Source organism: Salmo trutta, chromosome 27 (assembly GCF_901001165.1).
Source record: "Salmo trutta chromosome 27, fSalTru1.1, whole genome shotgun sequence".
Taxonomy (NCBI): Eukaryota; Metazoa; Chordata; class Actinopteri; order Salmoniformes; family Salmonidae; genus Salmo; species Salmo trutta.
In genome coordinates, this window is record NC_042983.1 from 553,694 (window position 1) to 575,872 (window position 22,179).

The 22,179-nt window shown below is 39.7% G+C and overlaps 1 protein-coding gene across 7 annotated transcripts in view; it reads right to left on the reverse strand.

Annotated features, from left to right (window-relative positions):
* The window catches only part of msh3 (mutS homolog 3 (E. coli)), a 153,436-nt gene that overhangs the window by 115,472 nt on the left and 15,785 nt on the right, over nucleotides 1–22,179 (reverse strand). For all 7 annotated transcript variants that reach the window (XM_029716201.1, XM_029716199.1, XM_029716200.1 and 4 more), the window contains exons 9-13: nucleotides 6,735–6,844; nucleotides 6,347–6,461; nucleotides 6,095–6,179; nucleotides 1,678–1,787; nucleotides 317–449 (exon numbers count right to left, since the gene is read on the reverse strand). In XM_029716201.1, the coding sequence (XP_029572061.1) occupies nucleotides 317–449; nucleotides 1,678–1,787; nucleotides 6,095–6,179; nucleotides 6,347–6,461; nucleotides 6,735–6,844 (553 nt within the window). The remainder of the gene's footprint in view (nucleotides 1–316; nucleotides 450–1,677; nucleotides 1,788–6,094; nucleotides 6,180–6,346; nucleotides 6,462–6,734; nucleotides 6,845–22,179) is intronic.

Below are 22,179 nucleotides of genomic sequence, written 5' to 3' on the forward strand. Positions count from 1 at the left end.
CATGAGGCTTGTTGATCGAATATAAGTTTCGTAATGTTTAGGCTTTTACAAATGTACTGATATAAGTGGATGCACGTGGCATTCCAGCACATTGAAATAAACAACTTACTTGTGCCTGTTGTTCACCCGCGTATCTTCCCTATCATTGGCTAGAATGGTCCTACCTGATCTCGCCTGCCTTCAATCATCGATGAATGCATTTCCATGTTAGAGTGGTCACTCTTTAATCTTTGAGTGAGGCCACTGCTTCTAGCCCGTGTGTGCGTGTGTGTGTGCATGCGCGAGCGTATTTGATTTGTGAGTGTTGTTTGTGTACCTTCTTGTGGTAGATGCTGCACACTCCTCTCTCCAGGTCTGGCAGTCGGAAGAGCAGGGCTCTAACGGAGGGCAGGGTGACGGCATCAGACTCCAGGATCTCACATACAGCAAATTGTCTCTCACATATAGACCTGTGGGGTGAAGAAGAGCCTCCAGGGTTGACATTCTGTATACAGAAGCACAAGTGCTATTTTTAGTTTCCTCCCCAGCAACACAATGTGCATTAGGCACATTGTGAATGGGACTGCAGAGTGCAGAGAGACATGTGCATGTGTGCAGGCATGTGTGTGTAATCTGGGTTTTATTCATGTGAGCGTGAAGCAGGGTTCTCTCATAACCTATCTGATGGTAGAATCGAAGATTTATAATCCTGACAGCAGATCTGAGCGAGTAAGTGAGATTACAGCCTCAGCCCAACCCCAAATCCATCCCTATCCCTCAGACACTAAGTGCAGATCTGAAAGGATTGCATAGGTCTGTGTGTGTGTACTTGCTCCAGGGTAAAGTTTCCCCTAGGTACATATTCCTAGGTTCGGCTTCCCCTCCCCCTCCCCCTAATCCTTAACCTTAACCATTAATGGGGGAAATGCAAAACTGACCACAAGATCAGGGCCTCATGGCAACTTCACCATACTCGGTTGCTGAAGCCCCAAACCAGTCCCTTTCCTTTCCACTCGCCCCTCCATTTCCAAATTCACTCACGCCTCCACCATATGCACAAGTGATGTAAATCTGAGGGATTTAAAATGATCATGGGTTTAGGGGCCACTTCGACTGAGCCAGCAATGCTGCCAGCTCAAGAGCAAAGTGCTATCCCAACATGCACCGCAATATGTTTGGCGTTAACAATTTCATACAGAATAATGGAAAGGTGAGCCTAATTATATGCCAAATGTATTTGTTTGTGTCTGATTTCTAGGCTTGACACATGTAACAAATGAAATACCTCAAATTAAATGTGTAACTGTTACGGAGGTTTATATCTTGACAGGGGAAATTTGTTCATTTTAATTTAATCCTCGTTTTATTATTTAACGTGGAACATAAATTGCATCATTCAAGTCCCAAGTGTGTCCCGAAATTGATGGGTTAATTTGATCCCACAGGAGGTTGGTGGCACCTTAAATGGGGAGGACAGGCTCATGGTATGGCTAGAGTGGAATGGTATCAAATACATCAAACACATGGTTTCTATGTTTGATGCCACTCCGTTCCAGCCATTATTATGAGCCGCTGTTTGATCCACTCATCACTCTTGAAGTCATCCTCAGAGTTTCGTCAGCAACAGATGACCACGGAGGGCCCTCCAAGCAAGTTAGTACGGGCAAAGGACTGGTTTGGGATTCAGTGTGTACTTACTGTGCGTCTTTGAGGGGCTGGCTTACCCACTTCCTCATCAGTCTTCTACCAAATGAGGTGTGGGTGTGGTCTAACACCCACAACAAACTGCCCTTCATACCTCCATCTGTCTGTAACACACGCACACAAACCTTTCTGTGAAAAAGAGTACTGCACTTGGCCTAGTAATATCGTACCGTTCCAATGCTCCACAATAACAATTGCCCAAACTGAATTTAGGGCACAAAATAGCACCAAACAGGACATTTTAGGCCACGAACCCATGGTCTGACCCGAGTACCATTATATAAGATAAAGTTACATATGAAATACGGCCTTGTTGTATACAAGTAAACTGGAGGAAAAGTACAGTGGTTCGCCATGTAAAAGTTGCAGCGTACTGCAGCACAGCTTGCATGGTGCAGCAGAATTCTATGGCACGTTATTTAAGTGTCAGCCATTGTAACCATTAAAGCTAGTTAGTGCTAGTTTGACCACCAGAGGCATATTTGAGAAGCATTTGATAGCCTTCAATAGTGGCTGTACAAGAGCATTTAAAACCTTTTTTGTAAAAACATAGTATATGGGACTGATTTTAATACATTTTGCTTCATTAATTTGATTAATATTATGGTGTTTCTATTCCAAGAAAAACAAAAAAACCTCAGGGTTTCCGTTAGGATGGAACGGAAAATATGGAGCTGTACAATGTGACGGTCGGGAGTAGGCTACATCTGCATCTGTAGCAATGCATCTGTAGCAATGCATTTTGCACTGCGATGCAGTGTCTTAAACTGCTGCGCCAATCGGGAGGGCTATTATAATACTGTACATGGTGTCCAGGTCAGGATAACCAAAACATTTCTTTATTAAAGGCAGAAACTTCTGAGACACAGTATTAATTATGAACACCCGGAGGTTCACTGGTAAGGAACATTTTCCTCGGGATCCATCCCAGTTGGTATTCTGTGCCCACCCGTGGCATCTCTTCGAACCCAGGAACGAGTAGCACCATAGAAAGAAGCTGGCTTGATGAAAACAATGTCCATTTTGTCTGTCCTCTTTGGTCGCAATGTCATTTTTATTTAGATAAACAGCTCGTTTTTGAATGGTAACTGTGTTAAGGGTGGAGTTTGGGGTGAGGTGAGGAGTACTGGAAAGGTGTGACTTTCAGCTTACAATAGACCATAAGTAGACAGCAGATCACCGATTATCCTCACTTTGATTATGCTGTAACAACATACTGTAGCACCGTGACCAGGATCTCTATTCATTTAAGTGAGCAGATTAGGGCTTTCAGGAGGAAAGGATATCTACTGGAGACATTTAAAAAATACTGGTAGACTTGGGTATATTGGTCACGGACAGTGCTATTCACAAATGTAACACTTTAGAGTACTTAACTTCCCTGGGCTAGGTGGGACAATTGCGTCCCACCCTAGTCAACAGCCAGTGGAATCGCGTGGCGCGAAATACAAATACCTCAAAAATGCTATAACTTCAATTTCTCAAATATATGACTATTTTACACCATTTTAAAGACAAGACTCTCGTTAATCTAACCACATTGTCCGATTTCAAAAAAGCTTTACAGCGAAAACAAAACATTAGATTATGTCAGGAGAGTACCCTGCCAAAAATAATCACACAGCCATTTTCCAAGCAAGCACATGTCACAAAAACCCAAACCACAGCTAAATGCAGCACTAACCTTTGATGATCTTCATCAGATGACACTCCTAGGACATTATGTTATACAATACATGCATGTTTTGTTCTATCAAGTTCATATTTATATCAAAAAACAGCTTTTTACATTAGCATGTGATGTTCAGAACTAGCATACCCACCGAAAACCTCCGGTGAATTTACTAAATTACTCATGATAAACGTTGACAAAATACATAATTATTTTAAGAATTATAGATACAGAACTCCTTTATGCAAACGCTATGTCAGATTTTAAAATAGCTCTTCGGCGAAAGCACATTTTGCAATATTCTGAGTACATAGCTCGGCCATCACGGCTAGCTATTTTGACACCCACCAAATTTGGGGCTCACTAAACTCAGAATTACTATTAGAAAAATTGGATTACCTTTGCTGTTCTTCGTCAGAATGCACTCCCAGGACTTCCACAACAAATGTTGTTTTGGTTCAAAATAATCCATAGTTATATCCAAATACCTCCATTTTGTCCGTGCGTTCAGGTCACTATCCGAAGGGTAACGCGCGAGCGCATTTCGTGACAAAAAAATTCTAAATATTCCATTACCGTACTTTGAAGCATGTCAAACGCTGTTTAAAATCAATTTTTATGCTATTTTTCTCGTAAAATAGCAATAATATTCGAACCGGGCAACGTGGTATTCATTCAAAGGCTGAAAGAAAAAAAATGGAGAAGTCTCGTGACCGCGCATCTCAGTCTCACTGTCCCCAGGCTGACCACTTACAAACTCTGCTGTTGTACTTTGCCCAGAGACAGCAGTCACCCCATTCCACTTTTTTGGCGTCTTTAGAGAACCAATGGAAGCCTTAGAAAGTGTCACGTTACAGCACAGATGCTGTATTTTCGATAGAGATGCAACAGAAGGACAACAAATTGTCAGACAGGGCACTTCCTGTATGGAATCTTCTCAGGTTTTGGCCTGCCATATGAATTCTGTTATACTCACAGACACCATTCAAACAGTTTTAGAAACTTTAGAGTGTTTTCTATCGAAATCTACTCATTATATGCATATTCTCGTTTCTGGGCAAGAGTAGTAACCAGTTTAAATCGGGTACGTTTTTTATCCGGCCGTGAAAATACTGCCCCCTAGTGTTGTTCTGTGCTACCCAGAGGGGCGGGGTAGGGGTACACCCCCCCACCCCCTCGCCCATCCTCATGGGCTAGGTCCGTCTTCTGTGCATGGCTCTGCGGCCCATCCCGTGCACCTTGCACTCATGTCTTGAATCTCTCGCGCCCACCGCTACTTCAGTGGATACCAATATGACCAACATATATTGTCCTGCTAATAACAGGGTTAATAATATATATGTGTGAATATCCAAGGGGCTTTTATATCATTCTAAATGAATAATAATCGTTTTGTTTAAAACAAATAACAATATTTTGGAGATGATTTTGTTTGCAAATAACGTAAAATGAGCGAAAAAAAAGGCAGAGAAAAAGGCCATTCTTGAACATGGGGTGAGACATTGTTACTAATTTGTAAATAAAGCCAGTTTGTTTTTTAGAATTATTTATTTCTGTTTTTAGAGGGAGAGAAACCAAAAACCTACAGTCATCTCATGGGTCTCCCATTCGAGGCTGGCACCGTTATTGAACCAGGATCTGTAGCAACACAGCTTGTACTGCGATGCAGTGTCTTAGATCGCTGTGCCACGCAGGCGTTGTACAACGTGACGGGTCGGGAGTAGACTACAGTACTACAGTAAGAGCAAAATAATCCTAACATTTCATTTACAATACATTTACATTTAAGTCATTTAGCAGACGCTCTTATCCAGAGCGACTTATAAATTGGTGCATTCACCTTATGATATCAACCACTTTACAATAGTGCATCTAAATCTTTTAGGGGGGGGGGTTAGAAGGATTACTTTATCCTATCCCAGGTAGTAGTAGTAACAGTAGTAGTAGTAGTAGTAGTAACAGTAGTATTAGCAATAATAGTAGTAGTAGTAGTAGTAGTAGTAGTAGTAACAGTAGTAGTAGTAGTAGTAACAGTAGCAGTAGCAGTAGCAGTAGTAGTAGTAGTAACAGTAGCAGTAGCAGTAGCAGTAGTAGTAGTAGTAGTAACAGTAGTAGTAGTAGCAGCAGCAGCAACAACGGTGGTGGTGGTGGTGGTGGTGGTAGTAGTAGCAACAACAGTAGTGGTAGTAGTAGTAGCAACAACAACAACAACAACAACAGTAGTAGTAGTAGTAGTAGTAGTAGTAGTAGTAGTAGTAGTGGCGGTAGTAGTATAGGTGGCAGTGGAAGCAGTAGAAGTGGTAGCAGTAGAGGTAGTAGAAGCAAATCAAATCAAATTTATTTATATAGCCCTTCGTATATCAGCTGAAATCTCAAAGTGCTGTACAGAAACCCAGCCTAAAACCCCAAAATTTCCACACCCTAACTGTAGTGTAAGTTACTCTTAGAATAAAAACCTTAGTGTAACAACAGTTTTAGTAAGTAATACTTAAGTCGTGCTCAAGTCGTGCACAATTGTATATATATCTATAATTATTTAGGTTTATGTCACCCACTCATTGTCAGTTAGAGACACAGTAGGACCCAAAAGCATAATCAGTGCTCCAACTCCCCCTTGCGCTGGTCTGGAGCAATGAAGTAGTGACGCAGGGTACCATACGAAACCACAAATTACCTCTAAGTCCCGCAGCATAATCGCAAAACATTTAGTGGAGCAACCACTCATTCACTAACACGTACCTGGTTGGTGAGTATCTCCAGGTTTCTGAGAGTGGGAGCACTGAGGACCATACCGTCTGACTCACAGGAGAGGTGCCTGAACGAACTTAAAGTCACACACACACAGAGAATTACCACATACAATATTACAAGAGTCACAGGGAGTCAGTCTGTGGCAACCACAAGGGCGGTGTGTGTGTATGTGTGTGAGTATTTACATTTTACATTTTAAGTCATTTAGCAGACGCTCTTATCCAGAGCGACTTACAGTACCTGTGGTGCAGTAGTACTCTCTGCAGGTTAAACTCTGTGAGGTAGTGGATGAGAGGACCCAGACAGCAGACCACAGGGCTTTCCAAAGAGGCTATACTGGAGAGAGGTCTGGAACCTGGGGATGGTCACACAAACACGCACACACAGCCATGAGTCACAACCTCGTGCCTCATTTTGTTAGAGAATACTTGTTTTGTTGATCGTCTGCCAGCGTCCCCAAAATACACACCTACAGTACACGCTGTCCCAACAGAAAATATTTTTCACTTAAAGGACAGATGGAAGCACGGATCTGTAATTCATGACATGAAGCCTCTATTATTTTATTTTTTTCACTCACTCACACACACTGACAGACACAGACACAAACTGACACACTCAGACACACCTGAGTCCTGTGTGTGACAATAGAACTCAGTGACAGTGTTCATTGCAGAGGCAAAGTCAAACTGAGCACTGTCCCTCTTCTCTATACGTACACCATCACCAGCCTGCACACTGCAGAAAGAGAGAGGCAAATAGAGAGGGAAGAGAGAGAGGGAGAAGGCAGGTAGAAAAGAGTGACAGAAGGAGGGAATAGGAGGTAGAGAGAGGTTATTACACCAGCTCCTATAAGAATCAACCTGTTAGTGAGAACAACTCAGGCACAAAAATCTAAGATCAAGTAAAATATTTAAGAAAAATATACAGTACCAGTCAAAAGTTTGGACACACCTACTCATGCCAGGTTTTTTATTTATTTGTACTATTTTCTACATAGAATAATAGTGAAGACATCAAAACTATGAAATAACACATATTGAATCATGTTGTAACCAAAAAAGTATTAAACAAATCAAATATATTTTATATTTCAGATTCTTCAAATAGCCACCCTTTGCCTTGATGACAGCTTTGCACACTCTTAGCATTCTCTAAACTAGCTTCATGAGGTAGTCACCTGGAATGCATTAATAGGTATGCCTTGTTAAAAGTAAATTTGTGGAATTTCTTTCCTCCTAATGCATTTGAGCCAATCAGTTATGTTGTGACAAGGTAGGGGTGGTATACAGAAGATAGCCCTATTTGGTAAGACACCAAGTCCATATAATGGCTAAAACAGCTCAAATAAGCAAAGAGAAACAATAGCACATCATTACTTTAAGACATGAAGGTCAGTCAATCTGGAAAATTTCAAGAACTTTGAAAGTTTCTTCAAGTGCAGTCACAAAAACCATCAAGCGCTATGATTAAACTGGCTCTCATGAGAACCGCCACAGGAAAGGAAGACCCAGAGTTACCTCTGCTGCAGAGGAGACCAGCCTCAGAAATTGCAGCCCAAATAAATGCTTCAGAGTTCGAGTAACAGACACATCTCAACATCAACTGTTCAGAAGAGACTGCGTGAATCAGGCCTTCATGGTCAAATTGCTGTAAAGAAACCACTACAAAAGGAAACCAATAAGAAGAAGAGACTTGCTTGGGCCAAGAAACACGAGCAATAGACATTAGACCGGTAGAAATCTGTCCTTTGGTCTGATGAAGCCAAATGAGATTTTTTCTTCCAACCGCCGTGTCTTTGTGAGACACAGAGTAGGTGAATGGATGATCGCTGCATGTGTAGTTCCCACCGTGAAGCATGGAGGAGGTGGTGTGATGGTGTGGGGATGCTATGCTGGTGACACTGTCAGTGATTTATTTAGAATTCAAGGCACACTTAACCAGCATGGATACCACAGTGATACACCATCCCATCTGGTTTGCGCTTAGTGGGACTATCATTTGTTTTTCAACAGGACAATGAACAAACACACCTTCAGGTTGTGTAAGGGCTATTTGACCAAGAAGGAAAGTGATGTTGTGCTGCATCAGATGACCTGGCCTCCACAATCGCCCAACCTCAACCCAATTGAGATGGTTTGGGATGAGTTGGACCGCAGAGTGAAGGAAAAGCAGCCAACAAATGCTCAGCATACACTACAGTTCAAAAGTTTGGGGTCTCTTAGAGATGTCCTTGTTTTTGAAAGAAAATCACATTTTTTGTCCATTAAAATAACATAAATTTGATCAGAAATTAAGTGTAGACATTGTTAATGTTGTAAATGACTATTGTAGCTGAAACAGCAGATTTTTTCTGGAATATCTACAGTACATATGCATACAGAGGCCCATTATCAGCAACCATCACCCCTGTGTTCCAATGGCACGTTGTGCTAGCTAATCCAAGTTTATCGTTTTAAAAGGCTAATTGATCATTGGAAAACCCTTTTGCAATTATGTTAGCACAGCTGAAAACTTGTTCTGATTAAAGAAGCAATAAAACTGGCCTTCTTTAGATTAGTTGAGTATCTGGAGCATCAGCATTGTGGGTTCGATTACAGGCTCTAAATGTCCAGAAACAAAGACCTTTCTTCTGAAACTCGTCAGTCTATTCTTGTTCTCAGAAATGAAGGCTATTCCATGTGAGAAATTGCCAAGAAAAAACAATGCAATTTCTAAGTGACCCCAAACTTTTGAAATGTAGTGTATGTGGGAACTCCTTCAAGACTGTTGGAAATGCATTCCAGGTGAAGCTGTTTGAGAGAATGCCAAGAGTGTGTAAAGCTGTCATCAATGCAAAGGGTGGCTATTATGAAGAATCTAAAATGAGAAATATATTTTGACTTGTTTAACACTTTTTTGGTTACGATTCCATATGTGTTATTTTATAGTTTTGATGTCTTCATTGTTATTCTACAATGTACAAAATAGTAAAAAATAAATTAAAACCCTTGAATTTGTGTCTTTTGACTGGTACCGTAGTTACGAAAAAAGTGAATAAAAATATCTAAGAAATATATTTAATAAAAAAGTAATTTAACAAGTAACATTGCTTGAAGATTGTCACATATGACGATCTGTTTACATTATGCTTGCATTATGGGTAATTCCACAGTAACGGAATTGCGCCAAAAAAAACAGATTTCAAAGTTTAACAAACCATACAACTCTATGCACAAGGACTATATTTAACAATGTACACTGAACATGTGCAAAAATCACATTTACTGGAAGAACTGTGCAGATGCAAAGTTTGGTAGCAGAATTTCTGTAAAATCTCCCTCTTTTTTGTGTGAACATGTCTTCCCAAAATTCTGTTAAATATCTGCTACGAATTAAGATTAAAATATGTCTGCAGGAAGAATGGGGTGGATTATTGAAGTGGATTTATACCTGGTAAAATAATTGCGGTTACATAATTTCATCATGGCTCCCTGATCTGTACTACACAGAAAGGCATAATTATGGATATGTAAGTCATTCTCTTCTTGGTGATGTATCCTAAATAAGTACACAAAGGTAGGAATATGCAATATCTTACTATACATATTGGGTATTATTCTATACACTGGCTATTATATTAATGAGCTCTGCCACCAAACACCAAATTTGGTTGGTCCAGACCAAATCTGAACCAATCATAGATGTCTTAGATTGGACATCAAAGTACAGCACAGTAGAGATCAGTACAGTAGCGTTCAGTACAGTAGAGTATAGTTCAGTACATTATAGTTTAGTCAACTCTAGTGTGTACAGAGTACAGTAAAGTACAGCACTGAACAGTAGAGTTCAGCACAGTATAGTTCAGTACAGTAGAGTATAGTTCAGTACATGATAGTGTAGTCAACTCTACAGCACTGTGCGGAACTCTACTTCAGTCTATTATACTCTACGGTACAGGACTGTACTGAACAATGCTCTACTTTTCTTTACCATACTGTATTATACTGTACTGAACTATAATCTACTTTTCTTTAATGTACTCTACCGTGCTGTCCAAACTTATGAAACAAACATCTAATGGGTTCAGATTTGGTCTTAACCAATCACGGACGTCTACGCTGAGTGTACAAAACATTAGGAACACCCCTTTCTATGACAGATTGACCAGATGAATCCAGGTGAAAGCTATGATCCTTTATTGATGTCACTTGTTAAATCCACTTCAAATCAGTGTAGATGATGGGGAGGAGAAGGATTTTTAAGCCTTGAGACATGGATTGTGCATGTGTGCCATTCAGAGGGTGAATGGGCAAGACAAACGCTTTGAATGTGGTATGGTAGTAGGCACCAGGCGCCCCAGTTTGAGTGTGTCAAAAACTGCAATGCTGCTAGGTTTTTCACACTCAACGGTTTTCCGTGTGTATCAAGAATGCTCCACAACCCAAAGGACATTCATCTAAATTGACACAACTGTGGGAAGCATTGGAGTCAACATGGGCCAGCATCTCTGTGGAATGCTTTCGACACCTTGTGGAGTCCATGCTCTGACAAAATTCAGGCTGTTCTGAGGGAAAAAGGGAGTGTAACTCAATATTAGGAAGGTGTTCTAATGTTTTGTACACTCAGTGTATGTTTGGGCCAAATTAAGGCCTGTCAAGACGTCTGTGGACGTTGAAATCAGGGCTGGTTCGGACCAACCGAATAATGTATGTAAACTAAACCGTCTGGTGTCGGTCAGTGGGTGAGGATGCTGGTTACAGTAAATGGAAAGAGATGGGGTTCATGAGCAGGTGTCAATAAGAGCCGGGAGCGGTGACATTAATTGGAGAGAGAGAGAAGAAAGAGAAGAGAGCGAGGGGTTGACCACCAGATAACAGAAAGAAGTTATTAGCTGAACATAACAGTATGCCAGCGGAAGGGAGAACATTAGCAGGTGACCCAACTGTGGTTTGTGACTACTATGATCTTTCTTTTGGTGTTTTTCAGAGTCAGTAGAAAGGCCTCTTTAATGTCTTAAGTTTTAATTGCCTACCGTCTGTAACCTGTTAGTGTCTTAATGACCGTTCCACAGGTGCATGTTCATTAATTGTTTATGGGTCAAGCATGGGAAACAGTGTTTAAACCCTTTACAATGAAGATCTGTGAAGTTATTTGGATGTTTACAAATTATCTTTGAAAGACAAGGTCCTGAAAAAGGGACGTTTCTTTTTTTGCTGAGTTTAGATTAAATATATACTTTTTCCTCACCCATCTACACACAATACCCCATAATGATGAAGTGAAAACATGTTTTTTTGAAATGCTTACACATTTATTGAAAATGAAATACAGAAATATCTAATTTACATAACTTATTCACACCTGAGTCAATACTTTGCAGAAGCACCTTTGGCAGCGATTACAGCTGTGAGTCTTTCTGGGTAAGACTAAGAGCTTTCCACACCTGGATTGTGCAACATTTGACGACTATTTTCTAAATTCTTACAACTCTGTCAAAGTGGTTGTGGTTCAGTTCTAGACAACCATTTTTAGGTCTTGCCATAGATTTTCAAGTAGAATTAAGTCAAAACTGTAACTCGGCCACTCAGGAACCATCACTGTCTTCTTGATAAGAAACTCCAGTGTAGATTTGGCTTTGTGTCTTAGGTTAATGTCCTGCTGAAAGGTGAATTACTCTCCCAGTGTCTCCACAGTCTTTAATGATTACAAGCATACCTATAACATGATGCAGCCACCACTATGCTTGAAAAGATGGAGGGGGAAAGGGAATCAAAGAGGTGCCTTAAATCGACATAACACTTTGTATTCAGGACAAAAAGTGAATTGCTTCGCCACATTTTTTGCAATAAGGCACTAAAGTAATACTGCAAAGAGGATGCATGTTTTGGAATATTTTTATTCTGTACAGGCTTCCTTCTTTTCACTCTGTCAATTAGGTTAGTATTGTGAAGTAACTACAATGTTATTGATCCATCCTCAGTTCTCTCCTATCACAGCCATTAACCTGTTGAGGACAGATGTTCCGCTAGCGGAACCCCGTTCCACCTGCGGAACCCCTAGCCAACAGCCAATGGCATCGCACGGCGCGAAATACAAAACCAACTAAAATACCACAATTCAATTTTCTCAAACAATCAACTATTTTACACCATTTTAAAGATAAGACTCTCGTTAATCTAACCACATTGTCCGATTTCAAAAAGGCTTTACAGCGAAAGCAAAACATTAGATTATGTTAGGAGAGTACATAGACAAATAATCACACAGCCATTTTCCAAGCAAGCATATATGTCACATAAACCCAAACCACAGCTAAATGCAGCACTAACCTTTGATGATCTTCATCAGATGACACTCCTAGGACATTATGTTATACAATACATGCATGTTTTGTTCAATCAAGTTCATATTTATATCAAAAAACAGCTTTTTACATTAGCATGTGATGTTCAGAACTAGCATACCCACCGAAAACTTCCGGTGAATTTACTTAATTACTCATGATAAACGTTGACAAAATACATAACAATTATTTTAAGAATTATAGATACAGAACTCCTTTATGCAATCGCGGTGTCAGATTTTAAAATAGCTTTTCGGCGAAAGCACATTTTGCAATATTCTGAGTACATAGCTCGGCCATCACGGCTAGCTATTTTGACACCCACCAAGTTTGGGGCTCACTAAACTCAGAATTACTATTAGAAAAATTGGATTACCTTTGCTGTTCTTCGTCAGAATGCACTCCCAGGACTTCCACAACAAATGTTGTTTTGGTTCAAAATAATCCATAGTTATATCCAAATACCTCCGTTTTGTTCGTGCGTTCAGGTCACTATCCGAAGGGTGACGCGCGAGCGCATTTCGTGACCAAAAATTTCAAAATATTCCATTACCGTACTTAGAAGCATGTCAAACGCTGTTCAAAATAGATTTTTATGCTATTTTTCTTGTAAAATAGCGATAATATTCCAACCGGGCAACGTTGTATTCATTCAAAGGCTGAAAGAAAAAAATGGAGTAGTCTCGTGAACGCGCATTTCCAGTGTCACTGTCCCCAGGCTGACCACTTAAAAATTCTGCTGCTGTTCTTTGCCCAGAGACAGCAGACACCCCATTCCACTTTCTGGCGGCTTTAGAGAGCCAATGGAAGCCTTAGAAAATGTCACGTTACAGCACAGATGCTGTATTTTCGATAAGAGATGCAACAGAAGGACAACAAATTGTCAGACAGGGCACTTCCTGTATGGAATCTTCTCAGGTTTTGGCCTGCCATATGAGTTCTGTTATACTCACAGACACCATTCAAACAGTTTTAGAAACTTTAGAGTGTTTTCTATCCAAATCTAATTATATGCATATTCTCGTTTCTGGGCAGGAGTAGTAACCAGTTGAAATCGGGTACGTTTTTTATCCAGACGTGAAAATACTGCCCCCTGTCCCAAAGAAGTTAAACTCTCTAACTGTTTTAAAGTCACCATTGGCCTGAAGGTGAAATCCCAGAGTTGTTTCCTTCCTCTCCGGCAACTGAGTTAGGAAGGACGGCTGTATCTTTGTAGTGACTGGGTGTATTGATACACCACCCAAAGTGTAATTACTAACTTCACCATGCTCAAAGGGATATTCATTGTCAGCTTTTTTTATTTTACCCATCGACCAGTAGGTGCCCTTCTTTGCAAGGCATTGGAAAACCTCCCTGGTCTTTGTGGTTGAATCTGTGTTTGAAATCCACTGCTCGACTGAGGGACCTTACAGATAAGTGTGTGTGGGGTACAAAAATTAGGTAGTCATTCAAAAATCATGTCAAACACTATTATTGCACACAGAGTGAGTCCATGCAATTTATTATGTGACTTATTAAGCACATTTTTTACTCCTGACCTAATTTAGACTTGTCATAAAAGGGGTTGAATATGTATTGATTCAAGTCATTTAAGCTTTTCATTTTCTATTAATTTGCAAAAACATCAAAAAACATAATTCCACTTTGACACTTGGGGTGTATAGGCCAGTGACAACAAAATTGCAATTTTATAATTTTTTTATTCTGGCTGTAAGACAAAATGTGGAGGAAAAAAAACAAGGGATGTGAATACTTTCTGAAGGCACTGTAAGTGTTGATATTTGTTATAAGTGTTGTACAACAAAACATTTGTGTTGATGTACTTTAATATCTTTTAATACTTTTTCTGGTAGATGTTTTCTAAGCACCCCTTTTCTACCTGTTTGACAAGAAATCAAAGCCTGCTTATTCCACATTTTTGGGGTGGACACTTTTTGAGAAATGTATATATGCCTAGGGCTGTGGCGGTCATGAAATTGTGTCAGCCGGTGATTGTCAAGCAAATAACTGCCCGTCTCACGGTAATTGACCGTTAATTAGCATAAAAACATTTAGCATCTCCTGGTTTCCACACACCTACAAGCCAATGATGCAGACCTTTGGAACATCTACATTTTAAAATGTCTAATAAATCCATTTAATATAGCCTACACCCTAACAATAAATCCATTATTTATTTTGGACAGGTCTAAAGAAACATATGAAGAATGTAGTCTATTTCAGAAGAACAAAAAAGCATACTCTGAGTTGTCCTTATGTTAGCCCCTGATATGGCTAGAATTCCGGGCTACACTCGTTCATTTAGAGGCCAAGAGTTGCTTAAAATTCCGTGGCATTATTTTTTAAATCATTTTATAGTATGAAGAATACAATTGAACATAGCTTAATAAAAAAGTAAGTACTGTGCCGCCTTGTTCATAGATTTGTCTAAAGCTTTTGACACTGTAGACCATGCGATACATTTGGGTAAGCTGTCGTCAATAGGACTGGGATTGGATGCCTGTTGTTGGTTTCATGACTATCTAAAGGATAGAAGTCAGGCTGTTAGAGTCGACGGCATCCAGTCAGAGCCATTGGAGTTGGTTAAAGGGGTCCATTACTATTCACTCTCTACATAAACAATATCGGTGATGAGATAAGAAAGTGTCAAATTAATTTATATGCTGATGACACTGTCATGTACTCTATTGCTTCAACGGCTGACCAAGCATTATCACTATTGGAGACAGATTAAGATATTACAAGGGTCAGCTGAAACTTGTTTTAATTGCAAAGAAAACACATTATGATTTTTAATAGATTAAAAAAGTTGGTAGAAAATACACTTGCACTTACGAGCTTAGATGGCTCTCGAATTAATCAGGTCTCTGCATATAAATACTTAGGGATATGGTTGGATGATAAATTGTCTTTTAAAATGCATATTGACGAACCTTGTAAACGGCTAAAAATCAAGCTAGGCTTCCTCTATAGAAAATTTATTGGAGGATTTTTATTTTTGTATTGCTTGTAACTGTTTCAGGTAATGCAAGTTTTTTTGCTGTTAGGGGAATAACTTGTGTGTAAATGTAATTTGCTGCTGTATTTTGTGTTATCTATGATTGTTTGTCTTGTCTAGTTTCTTATATCATTGTACCTAAACTGTATGTGTAAACATGTATACGCAGGGCCCAGCTGTAAAAGAGACCTTGGTCTCAGTCTGTGTTCCTTGTTGAAATAAAGGTATAATAATAATAATAAAATAGAAAGGATATTTTCTCCAAACTATTTTAAAAGGAAATGCACACATGAAGCTATTCTGTGTTGAGCAGTTAACAAAGAAACTGGTCCCATTTGCTTAATTTAGAGTTATTTATGCAACTATAGTTGTAATACAAATGTTGGGCTATATGTTAAGATTTTTTATACATTCTAAGGCTGCATGATGGGACACTAATGATGATTTGAAACAAGTTGCAAGCTGCACACACTTAATCAGTCTCTCATTCACAACTTGACAAGCACTTGATAATATTCTCACCAGTCCTTGAATTTCCCGGCGGCATCCCCCTTGTGTGGCCGTAATGCTCCCTAAAAAAATCCATGCCCTTTGCGGTCAAAGTGGCCGTTGGGCCAAATATAATAGGCTAATTATAATTCCCTTGTCCCGGCTGTCGTGCTCCGATGAAACTCTCATTCACATGGCTGTCTCAGATGTAGCCAATGCCCGTCACATGATCGGGTCCTTCGCACAGGCATTTCAGCAAAGAAGTAGGCTACAAGTGAATGAAGACAGACACAGAGGAAGCAACTGTGCACGTCCCTATTATCGAATTCCACTGCGTATATTGAAGATGTTAGAACATTTAGCCTACTTTCGTAAGCCAACAATATGTGTAGGCATAACGAACAGCAAAAGCACTAGCCTATGTCAATCTACTATCCCCATAGTACAAAATTTGACCTATTCTATTGGTCAACTTGTCCTTCTGTGCAATAAATAAATAAGCCAAACTCTGGGACAGTTGTGGGATGAGATAGATCCCAAATTAATACAACCACTCGCATCAAAAAAAAATTCAAAGCAATGAGGCTGATCGTCTAGCTTAAAATGCTGATAGCCTAATAGTTAGTTTATCATCCCCAAACTTGAAACACACTCCAGTATGTATGCCAGTTAGGCTCTATACCGGTTATAAAGCAGATTAATGTGCTTAATTTTAAGAAGTTATTTGTCAACTTTAGTTGTGATACAAACCTTATCAAAACATATAGGCCTATGGGCTAGGATACATGAGGTGTGCGACTATGATTACAAAAAGACGCAAAAATAAGGTATGCGCCGTTTCTTGCCTTAATGCACAAGCTGGCATCATTCAGTATAATACATCATTCATGTGATAGTCTGATGTGTGGCAATAGCCTATTCTTAATTGACTGTCTTTACATATACTAAATCATATGTGTGAAATTAGTTTTGATTTAGAATGGACCATTATCATGCACCTGTCTCAGAACAGGGGCATGGGAAAAAAACTACATGTCATCTATGCACTTAAATAACAAATGGAGGACGCTTTTCCCATGGTTCATTTTCATGCCAGCCAGGTAGGCTATGTTCCTGTGTTAAAGTGAAGCAATATGCTTAATATTAGGAAAGTTGATAAATACAATTTAGTAGGCCCAGCCTATAGAAAGCTGATGGGACCCTCTCTTAATAGAGCCCATCAATATTCTGTGTTTCTCAAGCAATTGCATAGCCTACAGAAATGTTATGTGTCATGACTGTCCTGATCAGGTCAGGGTACAGGAGACCACCACCCTACAGATTATCTCCCTAACCCCCAACAGAGGAGGAGAGATCTAGGGGTCTGAAGATGTGGGGGTTTTATGACACCTCACGCCCATAATAAACCTTAGGCCACAGAGAAATTCCTTTATCCTAACAATGGAGAACTGGCCTCAGAACATTAAACATGCAATAAAGGGACTTTGGAACAATGGTTTCCGTCAGCCACAATGGTGGTCATGACGAGAGGTGGAATATTAAAATGTATGTAACTTTTGTATTGTTTTTAAAGGTTAAGAGATGATGTTATTATGAAAACATTGTACCTTTAAGAGTTTTCCCAGTATATGCCTGATGTTTATACATTGTACGTTGTGTGGAAAATATCCAAATCAAACAGAATGTTTTGGTAAAGATGAAATGTGAAGTTAGTGTCTAAAATTGGATTTTAGTCAAAATCTAGGCCTTGCCCCTTTACTTGGTCCGCCCAGAGAATTGCCCTAAAGGCGGTTACACCCACTTCTGACCCGAGGGTATAAGACAGGAGAGTGAAGAATTAACATATCAGACTAATTGACCCCAAGCTGCAGCGAAGGTCTAACAAAGTCGACGAACCCCAAAACGAAACACAAGGTTGAAGACAAAGAAATCTTTTTCTACACGAGCTACGGACGAGTAGCTGTGTCTAAGCGGGTGAATTCAAGCCGAACCACCCAGTCTCCACTCTCCATCAAATCGTGGTATCTTCACCGTTCGAGTCCGACGCTGTGAGCTCTGAGCTACAGAGCTGTCTGTCCTCAGAAGACCGCGAGGGATCAGACCACTAAGCCAAGAAGGACACTGACATCGTGAGGACAACCAGAGAGTTGCGCCGGAGAAGTGCGTCATTGAGAAGCCTAAACGACCCACGCGGCGCTTCCCGCCTGAGACCTCCAACACGTAATTACATCATTATATTCTGACCCATAAGAGCGGCAGTTCGGGGCAAGGCTAGGTTTTAAATAAGCATAGCTGACAAATGAACCCAAATGTATATTTCTCTCGTGTACTTCCTTTGTTTCTCTCTCTTTTAAATCCCCATTTTGGGTAACACGCGCCATAGTGTGTTGGCCCGTTATACTAAGTCCTAATCAATAGCTAGACTGTGTTTTGTGTATGTGTATTTTTATCATCATTTTAGCTTGCTAGTAAATAAATAATCAACTAAGATTGGTGTGGTAAATTCATTGGTGAAGCCCGGGTCCGTGCAGATTCCCGGATTATGCGACGTTCAGAATGAGACTGTAGAGGAAATTGATTAATTTAGCAACTGTTGTAAAATCGATATTCTGATATCCTTTGAGTTAATTTGGGAAATAGAAACTCAATCAAAACAATGTTCCCATGGTGCCCCAGGTTAATGAGTTAATAATTGCTTGATTCATTGCTTAATTCATTTAATCACGCAATTATAAACCGTTAATCATTCGATGAGCAACAGTCGTCACATTAACTAATACAACGTCACGACATATGCAACATGAGCTCATGGGCACTCATGAGGTGTTTGATTAGATTTTCGAAAACATTTGCATTGATGTCAGAATGATTAGAGGGACAATAGAGTAGCAGGCAGTTAGCAAGTGTAGTACGCTACTAATGACCATCAGTAGCATCAGAGCTTGGAGAAGCCTAATTACCGTGACTAAACGGTCAAGTAGATTTGACTGTCGTCATGACTTGTGACCACCGGTGTGGCGGTAATACGGTCACCATAGCAGCCCTATATAGGCCTTCATTTCTCAATAATATAGACTCTTAAGGGGTCTAACACAGTCTACGCAAACAGAGCCAACGGAAGATTCAGTATTTTTGGAACGGAGGAGACTGGTACTTCCGAGAACACAAACACCTGCATCTTTCATAGCGAGCTAGCGAGGGACTGGGAAAGAGGGGAGGAAAACAGTATAGGCAGGTCGGCCACCAGACAGACAGAGTCAGAATTGTGCACTAGGCCTATCTATCGATAATCAAAAGCTGCATTTCGCAATAGAATGCTGTATCTGGCAATTTCTTGGCTTACAATGTCTCACAATTTCAGTAGAGCAGAGCCCATTATCAATGAATAGGCTAGGATATTCTACACACAACAGGCCAGACTGAACACCCACTCGCATCAGGAGCGAAGGGCAGGCGAGCCAGCGCGAGGGAGAGAGAGGAGGGGGCAGGCAGAAGGAATGTCTTAGTAATCTGTATTTCGCAATGTCTTGTTTTGCATGCCTCGCAAATTCAAAGTAGCCTAAAGCTCGCCTTTTCCTTTCTGGTTTAACTAAAATTACACAACTTTCCCCAGGCCTTTATAGGCTACCGTTTAGTTAGCCTATAACATGGAAAATAATATTTTTTGTAATAACTGCACTGTGATTTTAATTTTGTGGGGGGAAAAAAACAATTATTTGTTTTACTGAAACTTCAAATGTCTGTCAACATCATACAGTACCCATTTATTGCTTGTGCCTGACAAGTATTTATTCCTATGAAAGTCTCTCTCTCCTGTGATTTCAAGGACTCTGTGGCTTTGTCATCTCTTGCTGTTTCCAAGACAACCAAAGTGCACGAGAGAGAGAGAGAGTTGGAGGATTCTCTTTAACAGCAACACACTCCACAAACACAGACAACCAATTGAACCATTGCAACGAAGAACCATATATTAGTCTGTAGGATTCAATTGTTGAAAACACAGACACAAACACAAAATGCCTCCAGCTGACTTCCATTCTAGCTAGAGATGGTTATAAAATACCAGCTATAGACAGGCCCTTCAACACCATCACACCCCTGGGTAGACCTGATGTACAACTGATCTCTATGATCAATAGCCAATACACTCAGCCATTCCAAATAATCAATTTCACACACCAATGGTTCTGATCAACCTGTATGTAGAACATAGACCTTACCGTGAAATGGTTACAAGCCCTTAACCAACAACGCAGTTCAAGAAAGAGTTAAGAAATGTGTACTAAATAAACTAAAGTAAAACATTTAATAAAAAGTAACAATAACAAGTCTACAGTTGAAGTCAGAAGTTTACATACACCTTAGCCAAATACATTTAAACTCCGTTTTTTACAATTCCTGACATTTAATCCTAGTAAAAATTCCCATTTTAGGTTAGTTAGGATCACCACTTTATTTTAAGAATGTGAAATGTCAGAATAATAGAGAATTATTTATTTGATCACATTCCCAGTGGGTCAGAAGTTCACATCCAAATACTAATTGAGTGTTAGCATTGCCTTTAAATTGTTTAACTTGGGTCAAAAGTAGCTTTCCACAAGCTTCCCACAATTAGTTGGGTAAATTTTGGCCAGACTGACGAGTTTCAGAAGAAGTCTTTGTTTCTGGCCATTCGAACACACAAATACTGATGTTCCAGATACTCAACTAGTCTAAAGAAGGCCAGTTTTATTGCTTCTTTAAATCAGGACAACAGTTTCCAGCTGTGCTAACATAATTGCAAAAGGGTTTTCTAGTGATCAGTTAGCTAATCCAAGTTTATAATTTTAAAAGGCTAACACAACATGCCATTGGAACACAAGATATGATTGCTGCTAATGGGCCTCTACGCCCATGTAGATATTCCTTTTTTTTTATTAAAAGCTGGAAATAGTCATTTACAACATTAACAATGTCTACACTATTTCTGATCAATTTGATTTTATTTTAACGTACAAAAAAATGCACTTTTCATTAAAAAACAAGGACATCTCTACGTGACCCCAAACTTTTGAACGGTAGTGTAATTTTTTTTTTTTAAGCCCTATCAAGTTTGTTGTTTACTATTGCTATCATTGACAGCCATTTTCAAGTCTTGCCATAGATTTTCAAGCCGATTTGAGTCAAAACTGAAACTAGGCAACTCAGGAACATTCAATATCGTCTTGGTAAACAACTCCAGTGTATACTTGACCTTATGTTTCAGGTTATTGTCTTGCTGAAAGGTGAATTTGTCTCCCAGTGTCTGTTGGATAGCAGACAATCAGGTCTTCCTCTAGGAATTTGCCTGTGCTTAGCTCTATTCCTTTTATTTTTATTCTAAAAAACATCCAAGTCCTTAGCAATGACAAGCATACCCAAAACATGATGCAGCCATCACTATGAGTTTTTTTTGCCCCAAACAGAACACTTTGTATTCAGGTCAAAATGTTTTTGCAATAAGACACTAAAGTACTACTTCAAATGTTTGTATTCTGTACAGGCTTCCTTCTTCTCACTGTCATTTAGGTTAGTATTGTGGAGTAACTACAATGTTGTTGATCCATCCTCCGTTTTCTCCTATTCAACTCTAACTATTATAAAGTCACAGTTGGCCTCATGGTGAAATCCCAGATCGGTTTCCTTCCTTTCCGGAATCGGAGTTAGGAAGGATGCCTGTATCTTTGTAGTGACTGGGTGTATTGACACACCATCCAAAGTGTAATTAATAATGTCACCATGCTCAAAGGGATATTCATTGTCTACTTTTCTTATTTTTACCCATCTACCAATAAGTGACCTTCTTTGCAAGGCATTGGAAAACCTCCCTGGTCTTTGTGGTTGAATCTGTGTTTGAAATTCACTGCTCGACTGAGGGACCTTACAGATAATTGTATGTGTGGGGTACAGAGATGAGGTAGTCATTCAAAAATTATACTAAACACTATTATTACTCACAGTGAATCCATGCAACTTTTTATGTAGTCGAAGACAGAGTGAACAAATGTGAACGATGAAGGCCAATGACGAAGACGCATCTAGCGACTTGCTGACACCAGCCTGGAGTGTTTATTCAATATGGCATTATCCAGATGGATGTCTGTATATTTACATCTCATAGGAGAGAGTCACACCTTCGCCGTGGCCTGGGGTCACTCACCAGGAGTGGTAAGTACTGACGAAACTTGAAATCAACAAAATTTATGTTAGTGTGAATTAAATTGTCATGTTTGGATTGTTTCA